The sequence below is a fragment of the Trachemys scripta genome, chromosome 3 (genome assembly GCF_013100865.1).
Source record: "Trachemys scripta elegans isolate TJP31775 chromosome 3, CAS_Tse_1.0, whole genome shotgun sequence".
In the NCBI taxonomy this organism is placed as follows: domain Eukaryota; kingdom Metazoa; phylum Chordata; order Testudines; family Emydidae; genus Trachemys; species Trachemys scripta.
Window position 1 is genome coordinate 200,106,916 of NC_048300.1, and position 25,445 is coordinate 200,132,360.

Sequence of the window (25,445 nt, forward strand, 5' to 3'; positions counted from 1 at the left end):
AACATAGCAGTAATATCGTAGTTAGTTAGTTTAAAAAAAACATGTTTTCCCTTTAATTTCATCCCCAGATCCCAAAGAGGAACGCTTTAAAAATGCCTGCATCCCCAGCATTTAAAAGATGTGCCTCTTGTAATGATGCCATGCCAATCTCGGATGGACACTCACTTTGTGTCCGCTGCCTCGGGGAATCGCACATTCCTCAAGATGCACTCACTGCAACAGCCTAAAGGCTAGGGCCGGGAGAGTTAGGGATCTCTGTCTGAAATTAACTTTGATGGAGAAATCCCGATCGTCCACAGCAGAATCAACATGTGGCTCCCCTGGGGTAGTCTCCGTTGACAGGACAAATGCCTCATCTTCAGAGAAATCAAGAAAAAGGGCCTTGTCTTCACCAAGCCATGAACTGTTAAAAAAGAAACTATCTCTGGTGAGATCCCTGCCATTGGGGCTGAGCTCATCAAGAGTGAGCACCTTCGATACACCAGGCATCTCCGGCAGTGGGGCGGGGACTTTGGGGATGGGGTGGAATGGGGGTGGGGTGAGGGTAGGGCAGGGGCGGGAAGAGGTGGGGCAGAGGCGGGGCCAGGGACGGGGGAGGGATTCGAGCACCCACCGGGCAGATGGGAAGTCGGCGCCTATGGCATCAACTCCTCCTCACTCAACTCTCCGAGATGCCAACTACATCAGCACCTGACTCTCCACTACTTGGCACTGTGGACTCGCCGGTACTGACGGCACCTAGCAGCCTCATTCCCTCATCACTCCGCCATTCTCAAATGATGAGGAGGAAGAAGAAGGGGAGGCAGCCTTCTTCTTGGGACATTCTTCCCCAGCGGACACTACCCACCAGTACAATCGCAGAGGACAGACAAGCAAGAGTCTTCCAACATGAACCCATGGATGTGCCCACCCATGCCATCCTCTATCCAATGACCACAGTCGGACCCATGGGCAGCTTTCAGGGCCCAATTCCAGAGACCTGTGTCTGTGCACAGGAAACCCATAAGGTCAGCAACAACAACATCAGTACCTGAACCCTCTGTGGTACTTCAGGAAGGGGAAGAAGAGAGGGATGACAACTCTAATCACAAGGAGTCACCAGAACACAATTTCTCATCTTCCCCAGATGACATGGTCATACCTACACCTACGATGGCCCCTGACAATTTCAGACACTTCCAGGAGCTGTTTAGGCAGATGGCCGAGAGCCAAAACATCCCCCTAGAAGAGATTCAGGAGACACAACACCAACTCCTAAAGATTTTACATACTTCCTCTTCATCAAAAATCGCCATTCCAATCAGCGATGCCCTCCTGGAACCTGCAGATGCAGTGTGGCAAACCCCGGCATCCATCCCACCAACTAACAAATGCACAGACAGGAAATATCATATGTCAAATAAGGACATGGAATTCCTGTTTGCATACCCACCTCTAAACTCATTAGTGATGGATGCAGCCTACTAACCGAGCAAACAACATAAGACCACACGTCAGGACAAGGAATGGAAGAGACTGGACCTCTTAGGACGGAAAGTCTACACCTCAGCCACACTACAATTCCGCACAGTGAACTACACCGTGCTACTGGCAAACTATGACCATGACAATTATAACAAACTGATGGACTTCATGCAGGACACACCTGAGGAGAAGAGAGACCAGTTCCGGACCATCGTCAATGAAGGCCAACTTATTTCCAGGATGGCACTTCAAGCTGCCCTTGATGTAGCAGACACAGCAGCCCGCACGACGGCAACGGCCATAGTAATGCAAAGGGCCTCATGGCTTCACTCCTCAGGAATCTCTAGAGAGCTCCAGCACAAAGTGGAAAATCTGCCTTTTGACAGAGACAAGCTCTTTTCCCTAAAAACTGATTAAGTCTTTCACTCAGTGAGGGACTCAAGAGTAACATTACGGACAAGGGATATACACAACCACCTAACAGGAGATGAAGGTACCAGCCCTACAACAGGAGCAGCGACAACATGTCTCAATGCCAGTAGAGACCATAAGACGCCCGGGGCCAAAGAAACAGAACACAGAGATGTCAACAGAACCAGTCACAGAAAGCAGCATCCTAACAACCACCAAATAAGCTGCAATTTTGAAGCATTGGTCGAGGGTCTGCACCACCTCCCCATAGCACCAGTGTCAACGACCAATACCCAAATCTTTGGGCTCTGACTCAGACCATATTACAGCAACTGGGCCTCCATCACCTCGGACCAGTGGGTCTTAGAGATCATTCAAATGGGCTATACCATCCCCTTTACATCTATGCCTCCTACCCGCCCGCCTTCCCTATCCCTCTTCAGGGACTCTTCTTACGAGCACCTATTGAGATACGAGGTACATCACCTTCTACAAATAGATGCAGTGGAACTGGGTCAATCACAACACAGAGGGAAGAGATTCTATTCCCATTACTTCCTGACCCAAAAGAAAAACGGGGAATGGAGACCCATCCTCGATCTAAGGAGACTCAACAAATTCATCCATGCCCACAGATTCAAAATGGTCACTCTGAGCTCAATCATCCCTATGCTGGAAAAAGGGAACTGGTACACAGCCCTCAATCTACAAGACACAGTTTCATGTTACAATCCATCCGGGTCACAGACACTCCCTAAAGTTCACAGTAGGACAAGAACATTTCCAATACAGAGAGCTACCATTTGGCCTCTCAACTGCACTGAGAGTTTCAGAGTAGCAGCCGTGTTAGTCTGTATCCGCAAAAAGTACAGGAGTACTTGTGGCACCTTAGAAACTAACAAATTTATTTGAGCATAAGCTTTCGTGGGCTACAGCCCACTTCATCGGATGCATAAAATGGAACACACAGAGAGAAGATATTTATACATACAGAGAACATGAAAAGTGGAAGAAGCCATACCAACTGTAAGAGGCCAATCAATTGAGATGAGCTATCATCAGCAGGAGGGAAAAAAAACAACCTTTCAAGTGATTATCAGAGTCCCAGTCTTTTTTAATCTCGCCTTGCATAGAAGCTATTCCATACTCCTAATCATTTTAGTTGTCCTTCTCATCACCTTTTCCATTTGTAATATATCTTTTTTGAGATAGGGTGACCAGAACTGCATGTACTATTCAACACATGTGTACCATGGATATATAGTGGCTTTATGATATTTTCTATTTTATTATTTATCCCTTTTCTCATGGTTCCCAATGTTCTGTTAGCTTTTCTGACTGCTGCTGCATATTGAGCAGATGTTTTCAGAGAACTATCCATGATGACTTGGAGATATTTTTCTTGATTACTAACAGCTAATTTAGACCCCATCATTTTGTATTTATAGTTGGGATTATTTTTTCCAGTGTGTATTACTTTGAATTTACCAACATTGATTTTCATCTGCTATCTTGTCACCCAGTTAATGCAATCCTTTCGTAACTCTTCGCGGTCTGCTTTGGGTTTAACTATCTTGAGTAATTTAGTATCGTCTGCCAATTTTGCTACCTCCCTGTTCACTCCTTTTTCCAGATTGTTTATGAATGTGTTGAACAACACTGGTGTCAGTACAGATCCCTATTTCTCTCTCTCTCTCCATTGTGAAAACTGACCATTTACTCCTACCCTTTGTTTTCCTATCTTTTAACCAGTTACTGATTCATGAGAGGACCTTCCCACTTATCCCATGATTGATTTGATTTAGTTGGGTATTGGTCGTGCTTTGAGCAGGGGGTTGAACTAGATGACATCCTGAGGTCCCTTCCAACCCTGATATTTTATGATTCTATGCTTAGTTTGTTTAACAACCTGTTACGGAGTATGGGGGACTCAGGGCCCTGCACCCCCGGCTTCCTGTGACTCACCATGACTCTCAGCCAGCCAGTAAAGCTGAAGGTTTATTTAGACAACAGGAACACAGTCCAAGACAGGTCTTGCAGGCACAGACAACAGGACCCCCCTCAGTTGGGTCCATCTGGGGGTCTCAGGGCACCCCAGCCCATGGGGAGGTCAGCGCCCCGTCTGCCTCCCAGCCATATCACCAGCCAGCTCCTGAAAAACTCTCTCTTCAGCGACCCCTCCCACAGCCTTTGTTCAGTTTCCCGGGCAAAGGTGTCACCTGGCCTCTAACCCCTTCCTAGGTTCTCATGTTACATGCTCAGGTATTCTCCGTCGGTCAGTCTCCCATCCCCCAATGCAGACTATCCTAGCCACACTCCCCTGTCAGTATTCAAAGACCACAGTAAGAACAGTCCCAGTTTGTCTCACAGCCTTTAGTAAGAGACCTTGTCAAAGGCTTTCTGAAAGCCCAAGTATAATATATCAACTGGATCACATTTGTCCACATGCTTGCTGACACCCTCAAATAATTCTAATAGGTTGGTGAACATGATTTCCCTTTACAAAAGCTGTGTTGTCTTTTCTCCAGCATATCGTGTTAATCTGTGTCGGATAATTTTATTATAGTTTCAACCAGTTTGCCTGGTAGTGAATTTAGGCTTTACTGGCTTGTAATTGCCAGGATTGCCTTGGCAGTCTTTTTAAAAATCAGCTTTACATTAGCTACCCTCTAGTTATCTGGTTCAGAGGCTGATTTGAGTGATAGGTTATATACTATGGTATGTTGAAGTTAGATTTTCAATGATATTGAAGTTAGGTTTTCAAATCCTCATTTTGAAGGTAAATTTCAAACACAACTTGGCCCAAAATGAATCATGGTTCCACAGGACTTCTCTCTCTCATTATCTGAGTGCCATCCAACCTATGTACTGAATAAGACTGAAGAAGTCTTGTGGAAATGGTTATATATTACATCAAAAACAAAATGTTGAAAGAATGTTAAGGTTATAAAATCAAGCACACAAAAATTGATAAATTCCAGAATTAACATTGTTCTTGCAACTTTATTTGGCTCCTTTGTGCGTTTGTATTATGATGCAGACTTCAGTTACATGATCACATACTGTTTCTTCCACAGGACCACTGCCCCCATCAGTGAACATGGGTAGCTATTCAATATTACTTTTTTTCCTTCTCATTTAGTGGGTGGCCATAGGCCTCACCAGTGGTGGGTAACCTGCAGCCCCAGGCTGCACGTGGCCCATCAGGGTAATCTGCTGGCAGGCCGTGAGACAGTTTGTTTACATTGACTGTTCGCAGGCACGGCCTCCTGCAGCTCCCAGTGGCCACAGTTTGCTGTTCCTAGCCAATGGGAGCTGCAGGAAGTGGCACAGGCCCCAGGGATGTGCTGGCCGCTGCTTCCCGCAGCTCCCATTGTCTGGGAACGGCGAACTACGGCCACTGGGAGCTGCGGACAGTTAATGTAAACAAACTGTCTCGTGGCCCGTCAGCGGATTACCCTGACAGGCTGCAGGTTGTCCACCACTGATGTACACCCTCCAAACCCAGTACTCAGTACAAAATTATTAATTTCCTGCTGAGTGTTTCCATGGAGCTCTCACCGTAGCATCCGAGTGCTTCAGAAATTCATGAATTTACAAGTAGAACCTCAGAGTTATGAGCACCAGAGTTACGAACTGACCAGTCAACCACACACCTCATTTGGAATTGGAAATTCGCAATCAGGCAGCAGCAGAGACAAAAAAGAAAAGGCAAATACAGTACAGTACTGTGGTAAACATAAACTACTAAAAATAATAAAGGGAAAGTAAAAAAAAAAAAATTGACAAGGTAAGGAAACTGTTTCTGTGCTTTTTTCATTTAAATTAAGATGGTTAAAAGCAGCATTTTTCTTCCGCATAGTAAAGTTTCAAAGGTGTATTAAGTCAGTGTTCAGAAAGAACAACAGTAATGCTTTGTTCAGAGTTATGAACATTTCAGAGTTATGAACAACCTCTGTTTCCGAGGTGTTCATAACGCTGAGGTTTTACTGTATCTTCACAACACAGGTAACCTTAATACTGGCTTTTCCTAACTTTTGAGTGCTTAACTTTGCAAATATAATGCTCTTAGGGCTTGTCTACCCAGCAAGATACTGCATGTCAAGCCAGAGTATGAATCTGTAGTGCAACACTTTGCCCTGCTGTAATGTCCTGTGTTGTAGACACTGCTATAGTGCAGTGAAAGTCTCAAGAGTGTGGCTTAGTGTACTACTACTTGAAAGTGTAGTATACTAATTCACACTCTGGGACTTTCAGTGCCCTTTAGCAGTGTCCATGCAGTGAATTAGTGTGTGGCAAGCTAGTATGCTGTAGATTTGCACCCTGGTGTGCCATGCTCTGAGTTGCTGTGTAGTCAAACCCTAAGGGTATGTCTACACTACCCGCCGATTGGCGGGTAATGATCGATCTATTGGGGATCAATTTATCATGGTCGATCCCCGATTGCTCTGCCGTCGACTCTGGAACTCCTCCACGGCGAGAGGCGGAAGCGAAGTCGACGGGGGAGCGGCGGCCGTCGATCCCGCGCCGCAAGGACGCGAAGTAAGTGATTCTAAGTTGATCTAAGATACGTTGACTTCAGCTATGCTATTCTCATAGCTAAAGTTACGTATCTTAGATTGATCGATCCCCTCTCCCCCCAGTGTAGACCAGGTCTAAGTGTGGTTCTTTGAGATGTGTTTGTCCACATATATTCCATTTCTGATGCACATGTGCATCATAATGCAGATTCAGATCAGATTCTTTTGGCCTGCAGTGGCTGTTGGACTGTATGTGCATCCTGAATGCCCTTGTGACCCCCACAACTGAGGGAATAAAAGGCAGAGTGGCCCAACTGTCCCTCAGTTCCTTCATCAATTCAGAATCCAAATCATATAGAATTCTGCAATACTGGGGAAGGAGCATGGGTTGTGAAATACATGTGGGCAATGTACCTTAGGGCCGGTCTTCACTACAGGGGGGGGTCGATTTAAGATACGCAAATTCAGCTACGCGAATAGCGTAGCTGAATTTGACCTATCGGAGCCGACTTACCCCGCTGTGAGGACAGCGGCAAAATCGACCTCCGCGGCTCCCAGTCGACGGCGCTTACTCCCACCTCCGCTGGTGGAGTAAGAGCGTCGATTCGGGGATCGATTGTCGTGTCCCAACGAGATGCGATAATTCGATCCCCGAGAGATCGATTTCTACCCGCCGTTTCAGGCAGGTAGTGTAGACCTAGCCTTAGAGACCCACAGTTACTGTAGGGTAAGGAACTGTTTTTCCCAGTCATTGGTACTGGTTACAGGTGATACGGGCTCTCATAGCTTAATTGTGAGCGTCTGGTTTTGGAGTCGTTCAAGACCAACTGTCTCAGACTAACCTCTGTTGTAGGTCAGTGTGCCCAGAATTGAATGGAAAGCTGCTAGCACAGGTTGGCACTTGGTCTGGATGAAGAGTAGACTTTTTGAACTGTCTTAGTATGTTTTAATAAGATTTAATAGTTTTTTTTCCACTGTATTGAGTGAAATACAATGTTTTGGGTTTATTTCAATTTTAAAATATCAAAATATCAGTACATGGGATATAACAGTAGTTAAATTTACAATGGCAAAATATCTCCTAGCAGCATAAAAAAAATTAAAATACCAGCTGATATGAAACAGATGTGGTTTTTATTTGGAAAGTAAGATGATTAGGCCTCAACTGGAGTATTGTGTCCAGTTCTGGGCACCACATTTCAGTAAAAACGTGGACAAATTGGAGAAAGTCCAGAAAAGAGCAACCAAAATGATGAAAGATCTAGAAAGCATGACCTATGAGGGAAGATTTGAAAAAAATGTGTTTGTTTCATCTGGAGAAGAAAAGACTGAGAGAGGACATGATAACAGTTTTCAAGTATGTAAAAGGTTGCAAGGAGGAGGGAGAAAAATTTTTCTCCTTAACTCTGAGGATAGGACAAGAAGCAATGCACTTAAATTGCAGCAAGGACGGTTTAGTTTGGATAATAGGAAAATCCTCCTAACAGTCAGAGTGGTTAAGCACTGGAATAAATTGCCAATTGGAGTTTTTTAAGAGCAGGTTAGACAAACACCTGTCAGGAATGGTATAGCTAATACTTAGTCCTACCCTGGGTGCAGGAGACTGGGCTAGATGACGTCTCGAGGTCCCTTCCAGTCCTATGATTCTATGCAGTATGTTTTAGTTTGGTCATTAATGAATGGAAGTTGTGGCCTCGCTAGTGTATCTTTGTTATGTTATTTATTGGTGTAGGTAATTAATCTTTAGTTACTTTTAATAGTAGAGTTATATAAAGGAATGTGTCATGGGTTTCAGACTGAGTTTTGTGTGGAATATTGGGAATACTATAATAATGGCTGTCAAATTGTAAGTACATATTTATAACGTTAGGACAGCTTAAAGTTTTTTTTTTTAACGTGACTATTAATGTTCTTATGTACAGTATTCTTGATTGCTTTTCTGTTTTAAAAAAAGTATAGCTTCAGCTCTAATTCAGTGTTAATTAACTTTTACCTGGCAATTGAGTATTAAATTTATTTCTAAGAAGTTTAGAATTTGTATTTGTAGTATATTTAAAAATATTAAACATATAGTGTATAATTTCTCGCCATAAAAGCCAACAGCTGCTTCCCTCTCCTTCCCTTCCACACTCCAAGTCATAAGGGCTCTCTCTTATTATCTCCCACCCAGAACATCACCCAAAACACAAACATCCTCCATCTCTGTCCTAGGTTATCTCAATCATAACCCTTGCATGCCACTTCTTTTGTTCTCGTTGCATCCCATTTGTGGCATCTCTCTACTATATTGAGACACCTGATTACCATCTGCAGTTTCCTTTGCTTGCTGAAGCAGATATATGGCATTGATCTCTCCCATCTCTTGCTTCTGCCTTCCTTTATATCTGAAAATTCATCTGCCCCATCACATCTCCTTACACCAGCATTACATCAGTACTCAAATAAAAGTGCAAAATTTGAACCATACCAGATAATTCCTGGGTTACTTCCTGCCCTGACCACCATTCCCAAATATTATCTACTTTCACTCCCACCAGGCGCGAACAAGGTACTTTTGTTCAATTTATCCTTTAGATAGCCCTCTGGTGAAGTTTGTGAATTCCATGCAATGTACTCTTTAGAACCTGCCAACAGAGCCCATCACAGACCATGACTTTGGCCTTGTCTTCACTAGGGAAAAAGGTGTGTTCTTAACTCAAGTTAGCTAACATGAGCGAATATCCTAGTGAAGACCAGGCAGTTTGTGCTTTTCACATGAGTTAGCAGGTCAAGATAAATCCTAGGCTCCCATATAGTCTTGTCTTAACCTGCTGAAATTATAAACTTCCCTGGGCTTCACTAGAATTGTACCTCATGCTAGCTAACTTGAGTTAAGAACACATCTCTTTTCCTAGTGAAGATGTACCTTGTTGGGTTATGAGGTCCTATTCTCCTTCTCTGTCCTCCAAAATGTCTGTGAGGTAAAATGGGATTAGATTTCCCCCATACGTACCTGCAACCCAGTGAGCATGCCAAGTTCAGCCTCAAGGCAATTCTCTTCACTCCATCACATCCCACTGTTTCCCTACCTTACTTTTTGGTTTTACTGACTCCTTTACTGACAGGATCTTTAAGTGGAGCAACAGTATAGTGCCAAACTGTGTTTGGGTTACTAAGTTTTGCTTGTTTAAAGGTTGTGGTTTTCAATTTAATTTTTTGTCCTGATAGTATTTTACCAGTTTCCTCAAAGGATTTTCGATATAGTTTAGGCCTCAACATCTGCTTTGTAAAAAGGTAATGTTGACTATGCCTTCTGTCATGAATCTACAGGTGGTTCAATATCCCAGTCTTCCTATGGTCCCTTTCAGAGACCTTCGGTGTCGCTTTTTACAAAGGTGAGCCATGCAACCCCATGACTCAGAGACTGGACCTCCAAGCTATAGTATCACTGGTTCTCACTGTGTTCTCTACAGGGAGTGCAAATGAGTTCAGACTGCTGTTAGAGACTTTACCCCTCCAAGAAGCAATGCAACCAATAAGTATTTGCAGGTCCTGGGCTTGCACAGATTTTCTTGTGTGCTGCCGCCTCCTTCCTTCAGGGTGTGCTGGGAACTGCAGATGCTGGAAACTCTCCAGTTCCCTCGCCCTCCCCCCAGTAGTATCTTTTATTTGCAAGCTGGGCTCTGCTGGGTCCATCATCCCCTAGTGGCAGCCAGCATCTCTGTAGCCCATTTCTGGGCGGGGAGGGGGGTTTGAAGGAAATTCTGTGCATCCAACACTAATTTCTGCAAAATTCTGTATTGTGCAGTGGCACAGAATTCCCCCTGAGTATATTAGTCAGCTGACATACAGTATTTAAGAGCCCAGGTTAGAATGGTAAAGCAAAGCTTAATTCATTAGCAACTTCCCTTACTTTCCATGGTTTGATGAAGCCAGTCTTAGTCTCTGTTCCTCTCTGACCCCATGTGTGTCTGTCTGCAGCAGCAAACTTAAAACCCAGTCCCTTCACACCGGGCCCCAGCTGCTGGGGATTTTCCTCTTTGCTTCCCTACAGAGAGTTGGAGGAAATAACTTACTCTTGACTGGCAGTCATTAGGAATTAATGTCCAGTTGTTAGGTCTTCTGTTGTTTCTTCTGGGCACTCCATTCATATGTGGACAGTAGAGTTGGTTGGAAATTTCCAGCTAAACTTAACTACATCAGAAAAATGCAGATGGGGTAGAACAAAATATTTCACCTAATTTATTACAGATTCCTCTAATTAATTACCCTCACTGGTCAAAATTAATTCCTTATTTCCTGTCTGAATTTGTCTAGCTTCAGCTTCCTGCCATTGGACCTTATGTACCTTTGTCTCCTAGACTGAAGAGCCGATTATCAAATATTTGTTCCCCATGTAGATACTTATAGGCTGTGATCAAGTTACCCCATAAGCTTCCCTTTGTTAAATTAAATAGATTGAGCTCCTCAAGCGTATCACTTTAAGTTATATTTTGTAATCCTTTAATAATTCTTGTGGTTCTTCTCTGAACCCTCCCCAGTTAATCAGCATCCTATTTGAAATGTGAACACTAGAACTGGGATATTCCAGCAGTGGTCACACTAGTGCCAAATACAGGAGTAAAATAACTGAGTCTGTCAATTAATCTCAGTTAATTCAAGCAGTTAACTCAAAACAAATTAACTCAAAATTAATAGTGATTAATTGCTGTTTTAATCGCACTCTCAAACAATACTAGAATACCAATTGAAATTTAATATAAATATTTTTGGATCTTTTTTCTACATTTTCAAATATATTGATTTCAATTACAACACAGAATACAAAGTGTACAGCGGTCACTTTATATTCTTTTTTATTACAAATATTTGCAACGCAAAAAACCCCAAAAGAAATAATATTTTTCAGTTCACCTCATACAAGTACTGTAGCGCAATCTCTTTATCATGGAAGTTTAACTTACCAATGTAGATTTTTTTTGTTACATAACTGCACTCAAAAACAAAACAATTTAAAACCTTAAAACCTACAAGTCCACTCAGTCCTACTTCTTGTTGAGCTAATTGCTAAGACAAACAAGTTTGTTTACATTTATGGGAGATAATACTGCCTGCTTCTTATTTACAGTGTCATCTGAAAGTGAGAACAGGGCATTCACAGGGCACTTTTATAGCTGGTGTTGCAAGCTATTTATGTGCCAGATATGTGAAATATTTCCATGCCCCTTCATGCTTTGGCCACCATTTCAGAGGACAAGCTTCCATGCTGAAGACACTCATTAAAAATAATGTGTTAATTAAATTTCTGACTGAACTACTTGGGGGAGAATTTTATGTTTCCTGCTCTGTGTCTTTGTCTGCATTCTGCCATATATTTCATGTTATGGCAGTCTTAGATAACGGCCTAGCACATGTTGTTCGATTTAAGAAAACTTTCATTGCAGATTTGAAAAAATGCAAAGACAATACAAATGTGAGATTTCTAAAGCTAGCTATAGAACTCGGCCCAAGGCTTAAGAATCTGTAGTGCCTTCCAAAATCTGAGAGGGATGAGGTGTGGAACATGCTGTTAGAAGTCTTAAAAGAGAACACTCAGATGCAGAAACTACAGAATCTGAACCACCAAAAAAGAAAATCAATCTTCTGTTGGTGGCACTGGTGATGAAAATGAATGTGCATCAATCCGCACTTTTTTGGATCATTATCAGGCAGAACCTGTCATCAACATGGAAGCATGTCCTCTGGAATGCTGGTCGAAGCATGAAGGGGCATACAAATGTTTAGCATATCTGGCAGATAAATATCTTGCAATCCTGGCTACAACAGTGCCATATGAATATCCGTTCTGACTTTCAGGTGGTATTGCAAATAAGAAGTAGGCAGCATTGTCTCCCATAAATGTAAACAAACTTGTTTGTCTTAGCGATTGGTTGCACAAGAAGTAGGACTGAGTGGACTTATAGGTGCTAAAGTTTTATATTGTTTTGTTTCTGAGTGCAGTTATGTAACAAAAAAAAATCTACATTTGTAAGTTGCACTTTCACAATAAGGAGATTGCAGTACAGTACTTGTATGAGGTGAATTGAAAAATACTATTTCTTTTGTGTATCTTTTTTACAGCGCAAATATTTATAATAAAAATTAGAATCATAGATTTAGGTTGGAAGAGACCTCAGGAGATCATCTAGTCCAATCCCCTTCTCAAAGAAGGACTAACCCCAACTAAATCATCCCAGCCAGGGCTTTGTCAAGCCGGGCCTTAAAAACCTCTAAGGGTGGAGATTCCACCACTTCCCTAGGTAACCCATTCCAGTGCTTCACCACCCTCCTAGTAAAATAGTATTTCCTAATATCCAACCTAAACCTCCCCCACTGCAACTTGAGACCATTGCTCCTTGTTCTGTCATCTGCCACCACTGAGAACAGCCGAGCTCCATCCCCTTTGAAACCCCTCTTCAGGTAGTTGATGGCTGCTATCAAATCCCCCCTCACTCTTCTCTTCTGCAGACTAAATAACCCCAGATCCCTTGGATTCTCCAATTTGTCCACATCCCTTCTGTAATGGGGGGCCCAAAACTGGACGCAGTACTCCAGGTGTGGCCTCAACAGTTTCGAATAGAGGGGAATAATCACTTCCCTCAGTCTGCTGGCAATGCTCTTACTAATGCAACCCAATATGCCGTTGGCCTTCTTGGCAACAAGGGCACTCTGTTGACTCATATCCAGCTTCTCATCCACTGTAATCGCCAGGTCTTTTTCTGCAGAACTGCTGCTTAGCCAGTCGGTCCCCAGCCTGTAGCAGAGCCTGGGATTCTTCCATTCTAAATGCAGGACTCTGCGCTTGTCCTTGTTGAACCTCCTCTGATTTCTTTTGGCCCAGTCCTCCAATTTGTCTAGGTCACTCTGGATCCTATCCCTATCCAGTGTATCAATCTCTCCCCCCAGCTTAGTGTTGTCCGCGAACTTGCTGAGGGTGCAATCCATCCCATCGTCCAGATCATTAATGAAGATGTTGAACAAAATTGGCCCAAGGACCGCCCCCTGGAATACTCTGCTTGATACCAGTTGCCAACTAGACATCGAGCCGTTGATCACTACCCGTTGAGCCCGACAATCTAGCCAGCTTTCTATCCACCTTATAGTCTATTCATCCAATCCATATTTCTTTAACTTGCAGGTAAGAATACTATGGGAGATCGTATCAAAAGCTTTGCTAAAGTCAAGGTATATCACGTCCACCGCTTTCCCCATATCCACAGAGCCAGTTATCTCATCATAGAAGGCAATCAGGTTGGTCAGGCATCACTTGCCCTTGGTGAATCCATGTTGACTGTTCCTGGTCACCTTCCTCTCCTGATTTTTCCAGAGACAGAAGTGAGGCTGACCAGTCTGTAGTTCCCCGGATTCTCCTTCTTCCCTTTTTTAAAGATGAGCACTATATTTGCCTTTTTCCAATTGTCCGGGACCTCCCCGATCGCCACGAGTTTTCAACGATAATGGCCAATGGCTCTGCCAATTCATCACTTTTGTCAAACCATCTTATTGTGTGCGAGGTTGGGGTATTCTTGTGCTGGCCTGCTGGAATGTGTTTACATATTCAGTGTGTTTTAGCAATGCTAGCAATACTGATGCCGAGTTCATGTACTGCACACTGACTTGCAGGCAAGCATCTGCTTTTGACAGGGCCTAATTGTTGCTCATAACATAAGTTTTGCTGACTTTGATTCAGGCCTCAGGCCTTTCCCCAGGCCCGTGCTTCAGGCTCTCTTTCTACTACACTCCACACATCCCAAATTGACCTGTCTTGTCTTCAACATATTAGGCTTTGAGATTTTTAGTACATTGGAAAAATATATTGTATAGGAATGTGGGGAGAGAACCTGGAGGATATATAATAAATGAAGTACATTCATGTTCAGTTTTATATTGTAACTTGGAAAGAAGTAATATAAAATTGATGTTCATGGTAAACAAGTAGAAATAGATGGCATAACTAAAAAAAACCTTTTTGGTGGAAAACATAATACATTTTTCAGTAAACTTATATTTACTCTAAGGTTTTACTTTATTTTGTTCTTCTTATAGATATTTTCTCCCAAATGTCAGATTCCAATGGATTGATGATATTTACAAAGTTTGATCAGTTTTTGAGAGAAGTTTTAAAACTTCCAACAGCTGTATTTGAAGGGCCTTCTTTTGGATACACAGAACATTCTGTACGGACATGTTTCCCACAACAAGTAAGAGTTAACAAAATGTGATTGTATATTGCATGTTGAAATAGTGCCGCCTTCTGAAATCCAGTGACGACTTCTGTTATGGTTTGTATGTACACTCTTTTTAAGTTTGTGTGTTGTGTACACCAAAAAATTTTAAGAGGGTCTGAGTAAATGATAGCAGAGTGCTAGCTCCACTGTAGTTAAGGTTGAAATCAGATTTCTGTTTAAAGCTTAGCAGTAAATGCTCTAAAATCACCATGGTTACTTGGATTGCTTTGAAATTTGATGCCTGTCTTGGGGGAGTGGGGTTTGGTTACTGATCCAAAATTGGGGCCATTTGAACAATGGGTTCACCTTCGAGTATTGGCCCTATAGGTTCTCCACTTCAGGTGCTCATGTGCCTTTGATCGGAGACTTTCAGTAGCCCTGCCCATTCATTTTGTGCATGCACCCTATCTATCCTTGTGCCCCTCATAGCAAGGGTATATAGGGCCATGTTGGGTGAACAGCCCTCAGTTCCTTTCTCAATAGAGGGGCTGGACTACAGTACAGCGTTTCAAACAGCAGGGGCACAGGGTATCTAGTGCAGCAGGCATCAGTCACGTGCGAACCTTGATGGGAGAGGGGCCGGAGTGCAAGTTTGTGCAGATCTTTATTTCTGAAGTCAGAGTGCAGGTGCCAGAGTAATGGTCCAGACTGCTCCAGCAGCACTATACCCCGGGCCAAAAGACAGGCAACTGGCATCTCCATAGCACCAGCAAACCAAGCACATGCTTGGGGCGGCACAATTTCAGGGGCGGCACCTTTTTTTTTTTTTTTTTTTTTGCTTTGGCAGTTGCACTCCCGGAGGTTTTTTTTTTTTTTTTTTCCTTGGGGCGGCAAAAAACCTAGAGCCGGCCCTGCTCCATAGGGAGGCATACCCCCATAGTTTGAGAACCTCTGTGTCAGACCTATTGTTTTAGGCTGTATTTATCTCCATGGGGTGTTCTCATTCAGTTGAGACAATCACACTGAGATGAATGGGCCGCTTCACACCTCTCAGAGCCTGCTATGCTTTCAGGATTGCTGGGGATCTGGATATGGCAAAACAGTTGCTGATGATTAATTTCATGCTGTATTACAGAGGAAGACCAACTCTTCTACAATTGAGATTGAGAAAATATTTCTGTTTAAAGGATGATTTTTCTAAATTCAAATATCTGTATGGGTACTCAGATTGTCTTGAAATTTGCTGTGCTTAATGGGAGTGGGAGTTAGGATTAGTGAGCCAAATTTGGGGTTATTTGAGCAAGAAGTTTCTGAGATACAGACCCATGGGTGGGGGGGGGGGAAAGCTTGTGAGAGAACACCAGTCTTCTTTTGAATGCTTTAAGTTACTGTAACCGCCCTTGTAATAAAATTGTCAAGTTTTGGGGACACAGACTGTCTGAGATTTCTCTCACCAACTCTGTTAGCAACTAAACACTGCAGACATTTCAAGGCACAACCATTATCCTCTTCCCACTGCAAAAAAGAGTACGGGGGGAGGAGAGCACTTTGAAATCACATAGCAATGGAGTGGCTTAGTGGAGCGAACAGTAGACTCAGACTCAGAAAACCTGGGCTCTATTCTCAGCTCTGCCACTGGAGTGCTGGGTCACTTTGGCCAAGTCACTTCATCTCTCTGTGCTTCAGTTTCCCTATCTGTAAGGGAGAATAATGGTATTTCCCTTCTTGAGATCTACTGATGAAAAGTGCTATGTAAAAACTAGTTATCAAATACCCATTCACAGGAGCATCTGAACTACACACATACACCTCTACTCCGATATAACGCTGTCCTCGGGAGCCAAAAACTCTTACCGCGTTATAGGTGAAACTGCGTTATATTGAAGTTGCTTTGATCCGCCGGAGTGCGCAGCCCCGTCCCCCTGGAGCGATGCTTTACTGCGTTATATCCAAATTCGTGTTATATCGGGTTGCATTATATCGGGGTAGAGGTGTACATGCTAATTACAACTGCCTCAATGACCTCTAATGTCTACCACCAACTTTTTTTCTTTTTCTGCTAGAAACATTAGGAAATTAAATGGCAACAACTTTGTTAATGCAGATTTAAGGTGGCCTGGATATAGCTTGTGCCTTTCCAGAATCTCAATTTCAGCAAAACTGAAACCTGTGAAAACCTGGAAAAACAGAATTAAGGTACACACCCACGCAACCTAACAATGCCCTTTTTGAGTGGTGCCCATAACCGTGCATACTCTCTCTGCTTTTGCCCTGTATTGAACAAGAGCTCCTTAAACTCTCACACTTAGCTTACTCCACAGTAAGAATAGTGCATCTACTACATTTTACAACTCCTTCAACCTTATTACGAACCCTTCACCTTTCTGCACACAGTACCATCAAACACTCTACTTTCACTTAGCCTTCCTTAAACTCATAACCCACACTCATCTCCCACCTAACTGCTGACAATCCCCTGGGCAGGAAAACCCCTGTGCCTTGTGAATGACACAGCCTGTACAACACAGTGATGAAATGAGGCATACTGGATCTCCCAAGGCACACATGCAGTTCTTTCATTTGATCACACACACACAGAGGGTCAGGGAGAGCTCATCCCTTGACTCCTAGGCTACAGCCCTCCCCGCAGATGATAATCACAGTTCTGCTTATTCCTCCACCATTCAATAAAGCTACACCTAACACAGTGAAGGCAGCTGGAGTGTATGCAAATAATTCCCAGTGGCTATTGCCAGCTCCAGGGAAGCAGAGGTAAGGTTACATAGCTGTGTACCGTAACTCTGTATTTCCTGGTTTTCACAAATTTGAGTTTTGCTGAAATTGACATTCTGGAAGAACAAGAGCTACCACTGGGCAACCTTAATTCTGCATTAACTAAGTTTTTTGCCATTTAATAAAAGAAAATGGGCACAGTCTTTACTCAGGCAAAAAAGGGATTTGGCACAATTCTAGTACCAGATTAAATTCACTACTTCAGAAAGAAGGCTTATGCATAGTTTGATCAGTGTGTGACACTTTTAGGGGGTTTGCAAGTCACTACTTACTCCCCTGCCACCAGCGTGAGGGAGTTTCTTATGGTAGCTGGATGTCAAGTCCCTGCTTGGGATGTCAGCCCTTCAGCCACTCAAGCACACTCCCCAAGGCTCTATCAGCCCCTACTTTGCCTTGCAGGTTAAAAATAGGCACCCCAACTCCCAAGCCACTCCAAAGCATTCCCTGTAGCATCCAGTCCCTGTCGCTGGACAGTCACAGTAATTACCAGGTTCACTACTCCCAAGGGAATAAGGTACACACCCACACACGCGCGCACACACCCACCCCTTGTTTGATTCAACTAAGTATCAGCTCCAATATAACAACACAGAACTGTAATCTATAGTAAAATCAAATGTAAGTTTATTAACTAAGGGAAACACTAAAAGATAGTGAGGACAGGTAATAAGAATAACAGGTAACATATATAACAAAAGTATAACACACTTAACTTTAACATGCGTAGGAAAGATAGGAAGTATAGCAAGAGACCACCCTGGCTTAACCAGGAGATCGTCAATGATCTAAAAATCAAAAAAGAGTTCTACAAAAAGTGGAAACTAGATCAGATTATAAAGGATGAATATAAACAAATAACACAAGTATGTAGGGACAAAATTAGAAAGGCCAAGGCACAAAACTAAATCAAACTAGCTAGAGACATAAAGGGTAACAAGAAAACATTCTACAAATACATTAGAAGCAGAGGAAGACCAAGGATGGGGTAGGACCATTACTCAATGAAGGGGGAAAAACAATAACAGAAAATGTGGAAATGGCAGAGGTGCTTTATGACTTCTTTGTTTCGGTTTTCACCAAGAAGGTTGGCAGTGATTGGATGTCTAACATAGTGAATACCAGTGAAAATAAGATACGATCAGAAGAGGCTAAAATAGGGAAAGAACAAGTTAAATATTACTTCAATAAAGTAGATGTCTTCAAGTCACCAGGGCCTGATGAAATGCATCCTAGAATACTCAAGGAGCTCACTGAGGAGATATCTGAGCCATTAGCTATCATCTTTGAAAAGTCATGGAAGACGGGAGCGATTCCAGAAGACTGGAAAAGGACAAATGTAGTGCCCATCTATAAAAAGGGAAATAAGGACAACCCAGGGATTTACAGACCAGTCAGCTTAACTTCTGTACCCAAAGATAATGGAGTAAATAATTAAGCAACCAATTTGCAAATACCTAGACGATAATGTGATAAGTAGCAGTCAGCATGGATTTGTCAAGAACAAATCGTGTCAAACCAACCTGATCACTTTCTTTGACAGGGTAACACAACTTGTGGATGGGGTGGGGGGGAAGTGGTATATGTGGTATATCTTGACTTTAGTAAAGGTTTTGATACCGTCTCACATGACCTTCTCATAAATAAACTAGGGAAATGCAACCTAGATGGAGCTACTACAGGGTGGGTGCAAAACTGGTTGGAAAACCGTTCCCAGAGAGTAGTTATCAGTGGTTCACAGTCATGATAGAAGGACATAACGAGTGGGGTCCCGCAGGGATCAGTTTTGGGTCCGGTTCTTTTCAATATCTTCATCAGTGATTTAGATAAAGACATAGAGAGTACACTTATGAAGTTTGTGGATGATACCAAGCTGGGAGGGGTTGCAAGTGCTTTGGAGGATAGGATTAAAATTCAAAATGATCTGGACAAACTGGAGAAATGGTCTGAAGTAAATAGGATGAAATTCAAATCAGTTGCACACATATCAAATGGGAAATGACTGCCAAGGAAGGAGTACTGCAGAACGGGATCTGGGGGTCATAGTGGACCACATGCTAAATATGAGTGAACAGTGTAACACTGTTGCAAAAAAAAGCGAACATCTTTCTAGGATGTATTAGCAGGAGTGTTGTAAGCAAGACACGAGAAGTAATTCTTCGACTCTGCTCTGCGCTGATTAGGCCTCAACTGGAGTATTGTGTCCAGTTCTGGACGTCACATTTCAGGAAAGATGTGGACAAATCTGAGTGAATCCAGAGAATAGAAACAAAAATGATTAAAGGTCTAGAAAACATGACCTATGAGGGAAGATTGAAAAAACTGAGTTTGTTTAGTCTGGAGAAGAGAAGACTGATAGGGGTCATAACAGTTTTCAAGTATGTAAAAGGTTGTTACAAGGAGAAGGGAGAAAAATTGTTTTTCTTAACCTCTGAGGATAGGACAAGAAGCAATGGGCTTAAATTGCAGCAAGGGCGGTTTAGGTTGGACATTAGGAAAATGTTCCTAACTGTCAGGGTGGTTAAGCACTGGAATAAATTGCCTAGGGAGGTTGTGGAATCTCCATCATTGGTTAGACAAACACCTGTCAGCAATGGTCTAGTTCAGGGGTTGGCAACCTTTGGCACCTGGCCCGTAAGGGTAAAGCCACTGGTGGGCCGGGTCGGTTTGTTTATCTGGAGCATCCCACTGGCTGCGGTTCGCTGTTCCCGGCCAGTGGGAGCTGCGGGAAGCAGTGGCTAGCAGGTCCCTTGGCCCACGCCGCTTCCCACAGCTCCCATTGGTCGGGAACTGCAAACTGCAGCCAGTGGGAGCTGTGGGGCTCTGTGCCTGTGGACGCTCCAGATAAACAAACTGGCCTGGCCCGCCAGCATTTTACCCTGATGAGCCGGGTGCCAAAGGTTGCTGACCCCTGGTCTAGATAATACTTAGTCCTGCCAGGAGTGCAGGGGACTGGACTAGATGACCTCTCAAGGTCCCTTTTAGTCCTATGATTCTATGCTAATCTCAGCTAAACCAGTTTCTCATGTAAGCCCTTTCTTGCAGCATTTCAATCAAGGTTGGTTGAGATCTGTTTTCATAGGTATAACCACACTGCCTGGTTACCTGAGCAAGCGCAGGATAAAACAGGCATCCTTTTACCTTTCTCTTATACCCCAAAGTCTGTTGTTTTTGTCCCCAGAGTGAGGTTGATGCCCTGTGTTTTCTTTCCTGGAATGCTAGCTCCAAGATGTCACCTCATACTTCTGTTTGTTTCATGTCTTCCCCGTCGACCTGTTTTTCCTGTTAGCTTTCACATGTAAATGGGGCCTCTTTTGGTTTGGCTTTGCAATGCCTGATTTATATATGAACACATACATACAATTTCTTAAATATTACCCACACATAAGTCATGCAATGATTATGAGGATCAATATGATGTAAACTTCCTTAGATACCTCATTTGACCCTTTTGGAGTAAATACTATGAAAGTACTGTACCTTTTCTCCACTGGTGATGTCTGGCCCTGGCTAACTGGGTTCTTGTCCCCGTCTTAAAGGCAGGACCCAGGAAAGCCTCATCTACCAAGGAGTGAGGTTTCCTGGTGCTGAAGAATCTGTATCAACTGTAGACTTGGATTCTCAGTCACTTGGCGTACCTGGCCAACAGAGGACTTGGCTTTCCTTTATAGGGAAATCACTACTAGCTAGAGATATTGATTCTTCTTCGAGTGCTGTTCCTGTGGGTGCTCCACTTCACGTGATGGTGCGACCCGGCGCCGTTGATTGGAGATTTTCAATAACAGTACCTGGTTGGGCTGCATGTGCGTAGCAGCTGTCTCGTGGTTATTGGAGTCTTGGTCAGCACGCTCATGGCCCGGAACTCCTCAGTTCCTTCTCAACCGTCCTCAGCTGAAGACATAGCTCAGAACAGTGTAACATCTCCTCTTCCTATAGCTAAATAGATAAAAATACTTGTTAGATATATTCTCCTCCAGTTTAGTATAGTTAATTAGATAGTTGTTAGTAGTTTTAAAAAAAAACTTTAGTTTTGTCTCCTGCAGGTACATAAACTTTCAATATTCATGCCAGGCTCTCCTGGTTTTAAGAGATGCGGCTCCTGCCGCGAGGTGATACCAAGGTCCGACAGACATTCTCTGTGCATGAGTTGCCTTTGTGAAGCACACATACCATCTAAGTTCACTCACTGCAACAATTTGAAGGCAAGAACCCATCATCACTGGGATTTCCTCCTTAAGATGATCTTTATGGAGAAGTCACTCCAGCCAGGATCTGACAAGGATGACCAAAAGTCCTCCACCAAGTGGTCACCCACATGGTCTGAACCAGCAAAGAGCACGGCTCCATCCTCTCTTGAGAAGAGGAAGAGAGCCTTGAATTCTCCACAGAGGGAGTTGCACAAAAAGAAGTGGTCCCCTGCAAATCTCTACCATCGGTGCCGACAGCCCCGAGAGTCCGATTCTCCCGGTACCTCTGGCATTAGCTGTGCCACGGAACCAAAAGCCAAGGAGTCGAGACATAGATCCAGCCATGTCTCCTCCATGGCACCTACCACAACGGCACTGGTAACCGAGACAACATCGATCATGCAGCCACCTCTGGCACTGATGAGGTCGATGCACAAGTCAAACGGACATCTGTCTATCATAATACCACATTTGGCACCACTATCACCGGCACCACAGCAATTCCTAACCCAGGAAGACATTACTGTGGCATCAGTTCCACAGTCTCCTCTCCTTGGTTAACTGTTCCAATGGTCAATTAGACTCGCCATTACAAGTTTATGCATTATTTGTCTCGCTTCAACTTCCGGCCATTGGATCATGTTATTGTGACAATGTGAACTGCTGAATAGCTGTCTCTCTTCATTTCTCCTTTCTGGGATGCCTTTTACACTGCTTTACTGATGAATAGCCACTCCTGACCAGTTAACATACAGCCTCCAACATGCAACTTGCTCCCAGCCACACAGTATTGAGTGCTACTAGCTAGCCACTTATAAATTACACTGCAGAAGAACGGCAGCAGATTCTCTAGACCCAGACTTCCCCCAAGAAATGTGCATCTTGTACTGCCCAGCACACTACTGGACAAAACAAGCTCGTATAAAGCCTGTCATTTCATTAGTGGAAAATGATATGCACCATCTTTGTTATCCAAAATGGAATCTCCCAGACATTTTAATCCAAACACACTGATTAAGTAAAACAATAAAACAAGTTTATTAACTACAGAAAGATAAATTTTAAGTGACTACAAGTAATGAGGCATAAAGTCAGAATTGGTTACCAAGGAAATAAAAAGATAAAACTCAGGTAAATGCCTCAGTGGTTTTCAAACTGGGGTACACGTACCCCTAGGGGGGTATGCAAGCTCTCATCAGGGGGTATGCGAGAAAAATCCTGTAATGCCGGAGTACGCATCATGTTAGCCCTCACAGATCTTTTTTTTTTCTTGTTTTCATAGGTATATTAAGACCCTATCTCAGACGGGGGTATGCGGTAGATTACATTATTTGGAAAGGGGTATAGAGCCTAAAAAGTGTGAGGAGAGTGAGGTCAAATGTTTTTTCTCCCCTCTTTGTAATTCAATTTACTGTGCTAGAAACACCTTTGATGAGTCATGGTGACAAACAGTCTCTTGTGAACATGAGGTTTGAACCGTCTTTGTGATGAAATGTAAATTTCTTGTTCTTCTTCGGATGATTGCTCATATCGATTCCTATTAGGTATGCACGCGCCTCATGCCTAGCAGCACTCATTGGGTTAGCTGTGGAGCACCCTGGAGTGGCGCCTTCATGGCGCTCAATATATGACCCTGCCGATCTGCTGCCTCCTCAGTTCCTTCTTACCACCAGTGATGGTCGTTGGAACTGTGGCGTCTTGCTCAGCAAGTTCTACCACGTTTCCCTAGCTTCGTTTGTTCTCTATAAGTATTAGTTTTTAGTTGTTAGTTAGTATTAGTAGTTAGCAGTTGGGCGGAGAGGGTTACCTTCTGTCCCGATCACGTTTCCTTGGGAGGGCTTACATGCCCAAGTCCCAGGGGTTCAAGCCCTGCAAGTCCTGCAGCAAGCCCATGGCAACGGGTGATCCCCGCGACACTTGTCTGAAGTGTCTGGGAGAGGCTCACCAAGCCAATCAGTGCAGGATTTGTAAAGGGTTTTGCCCCAGAACCAAAAAGGAGCGAGACTTTCACTTCAAGCAGCTCCTTATGGAGGCAGCACTTAGACCTCAGCCTCCACCGGTGCGGCAAGTTCATCGGTGCGTAGCGCCCCGGCGACAGTGGTGGAAGCGGCACCGCGGAAGGACACTGGCAGAGACCTGCGGCACTGCTGCTCCCTGGTGCCGAAACCAGCAGGATTGACCCGGCACCGCTCCCACTCCCCGGTGCAGAAGCAGCACTGGAAGCAAGGGAGGAGCAGCTCTCCATCCCAGAGGTCAACCACTCTGGAGCCAGCCAGTGGGGCGCGTTCTCGTGAGGAGTACCCAGCGCCAAAGTCTGCGGAGACAGCACAGTTGACTTCGGCCCCGCAAGGGGGACCGTCGAGTCCAGTGCCATTGGACTTCCCAGACCAGGTCATCGAGGAAGTGGAACTGCCATCCACCCCGGACAACTGTACCGCATCGAGTGGCACCATCTTGAGGCAAACTGGTGATGGTCCGGCCCTCAGCACCGCTGATAGAATCCTGGCACCACTCGGAATCCCGGCGCCGCTTGCAATTGCGGCACTAGTCAGACTCGTGGCACTGCTCCAGGTTGTGCCAGTGCTTCTGGTCGCGATGCTGATCCGTGCATCGATCCCCATCGCGCAGCAGGTCCCGCTCCCAGCACCGGCCCTGGCGCTGCTCAGCGACTCCGCACAGCTCCAGATCACGGCACCACTCTCTAGCCTTGTTACACAGCTCTCCAACGTGTCGACACCAGAGTGGCGCTGCTAGCAGGATCAGCTCTGCTTGGCACTGCCCTGGCCTTTGTGGTCCCGATCCCGGTCTTTGGACTCAGAGACAGGATCTAGATACTCAGAGTGGGGCCAGCACCGGTCAGGCTGTGGACACTTTGAGATGGGGGCCAGGCCATGGCCTGTGCAGTGGCAGGGACCAGTGCAGTGGCCATTTTGGACCCTTTGGGCATACCACGAGGCGCAGGGCGCCCAGTCTAAAGGCCCCGCCCCCCTCATGGAACCAACTCCAACTCTGGTTCCTGAGCAGGACTCTCGTCTACCTGGTCCAGCCAGCAAGACAGGACAGGAGGTTTCTGACGAGCAGGAGGGACAGGAGGACCCTGTTCCCTCATTAGCCTCCTCGTCGTCCTCCCCAGATGAGGCTGTTGTGGGTACCTCTGTCTCCGGACTGCCCCCCATAGACAGCCGCGCCCACCAGGACCACCTTCGCAGGGTGGTGCGAAACATGGGTCTGCAGGCCAAGGAGGTGGAGGAGTCGGAGGATCCGACGATCAACATTTTGGCCCCAGAAGGTCCTTCGAGGCTATCTCTGCCCCTCATCAAGACCTCTGTTTTCTCCAAGTGCCATTCAGCATTGTTGGTATGATGGTTCTTTGTAACTGTAATAGTTGTACACACACACTCACATATTATGTATGGTAAGTGATCAAACCAGAGGTAATAGATGTGAACTCCTTATGATGCTGGCAGACCAGGTGCCAGCTCATGCAAGGCCCCTAGGCCTCAAATGCACACTGACCAATACATAACTGGAAACAAGTCTGACTCACCTGTGTGTTAGTATTGTTAAAAGAGGTATTAGATTTATAAGAGTATGTTTAGTGTTTATACTTTATGAAATGCTTATAAGTTGCTGCATGCATTAACCTCACTTTTAATATCTGTGTCCTATGTTATAAGGTAATATTTGAGTTTTTGCTCTATGCCCAAATAAATCTGTTGGTCTTTAAGCTGCTACTGGACTCCTCGTTGTTTTTGCTCTGTAACAGTAAACCACTAGTCAGGAGAGAAGTATTACCACATCTGAAATACTAGTTTTGCCACAGGAAGTGTTACCTCCTGCCCAACAAAAGAAGGCCCATAGTCACCAGACAAATCATTGTGGAACAC

General features: G+C 44.3%; 1 protein-coding gene across 7 annotated transcripts in view; it reads left to right on the forward strand.

Annotated features, from left to right (window-relative positions):
• DTNB (dystrobrevin beta) overlaps positions 1–25,445 on the forward strand; it is a 294,840-nt gene that overhangs the window by 55,422 nt on the left and 213,973 nt on the right. For all 7 annotated transcript variants that reach the window (XM_034766839.1, XM_034766840.1, XM_034766841.1 and 4 more), the window contains one exon: positions 14,460–14,614. In XM_034766839.1, coding sequence (XP_034622730.1) covers positions 14,460–14,614 — 155 coding nt within the window. The remainder of the gene's footprint in view (positions 1–14,459; positions 14,615–25,445) is intronic.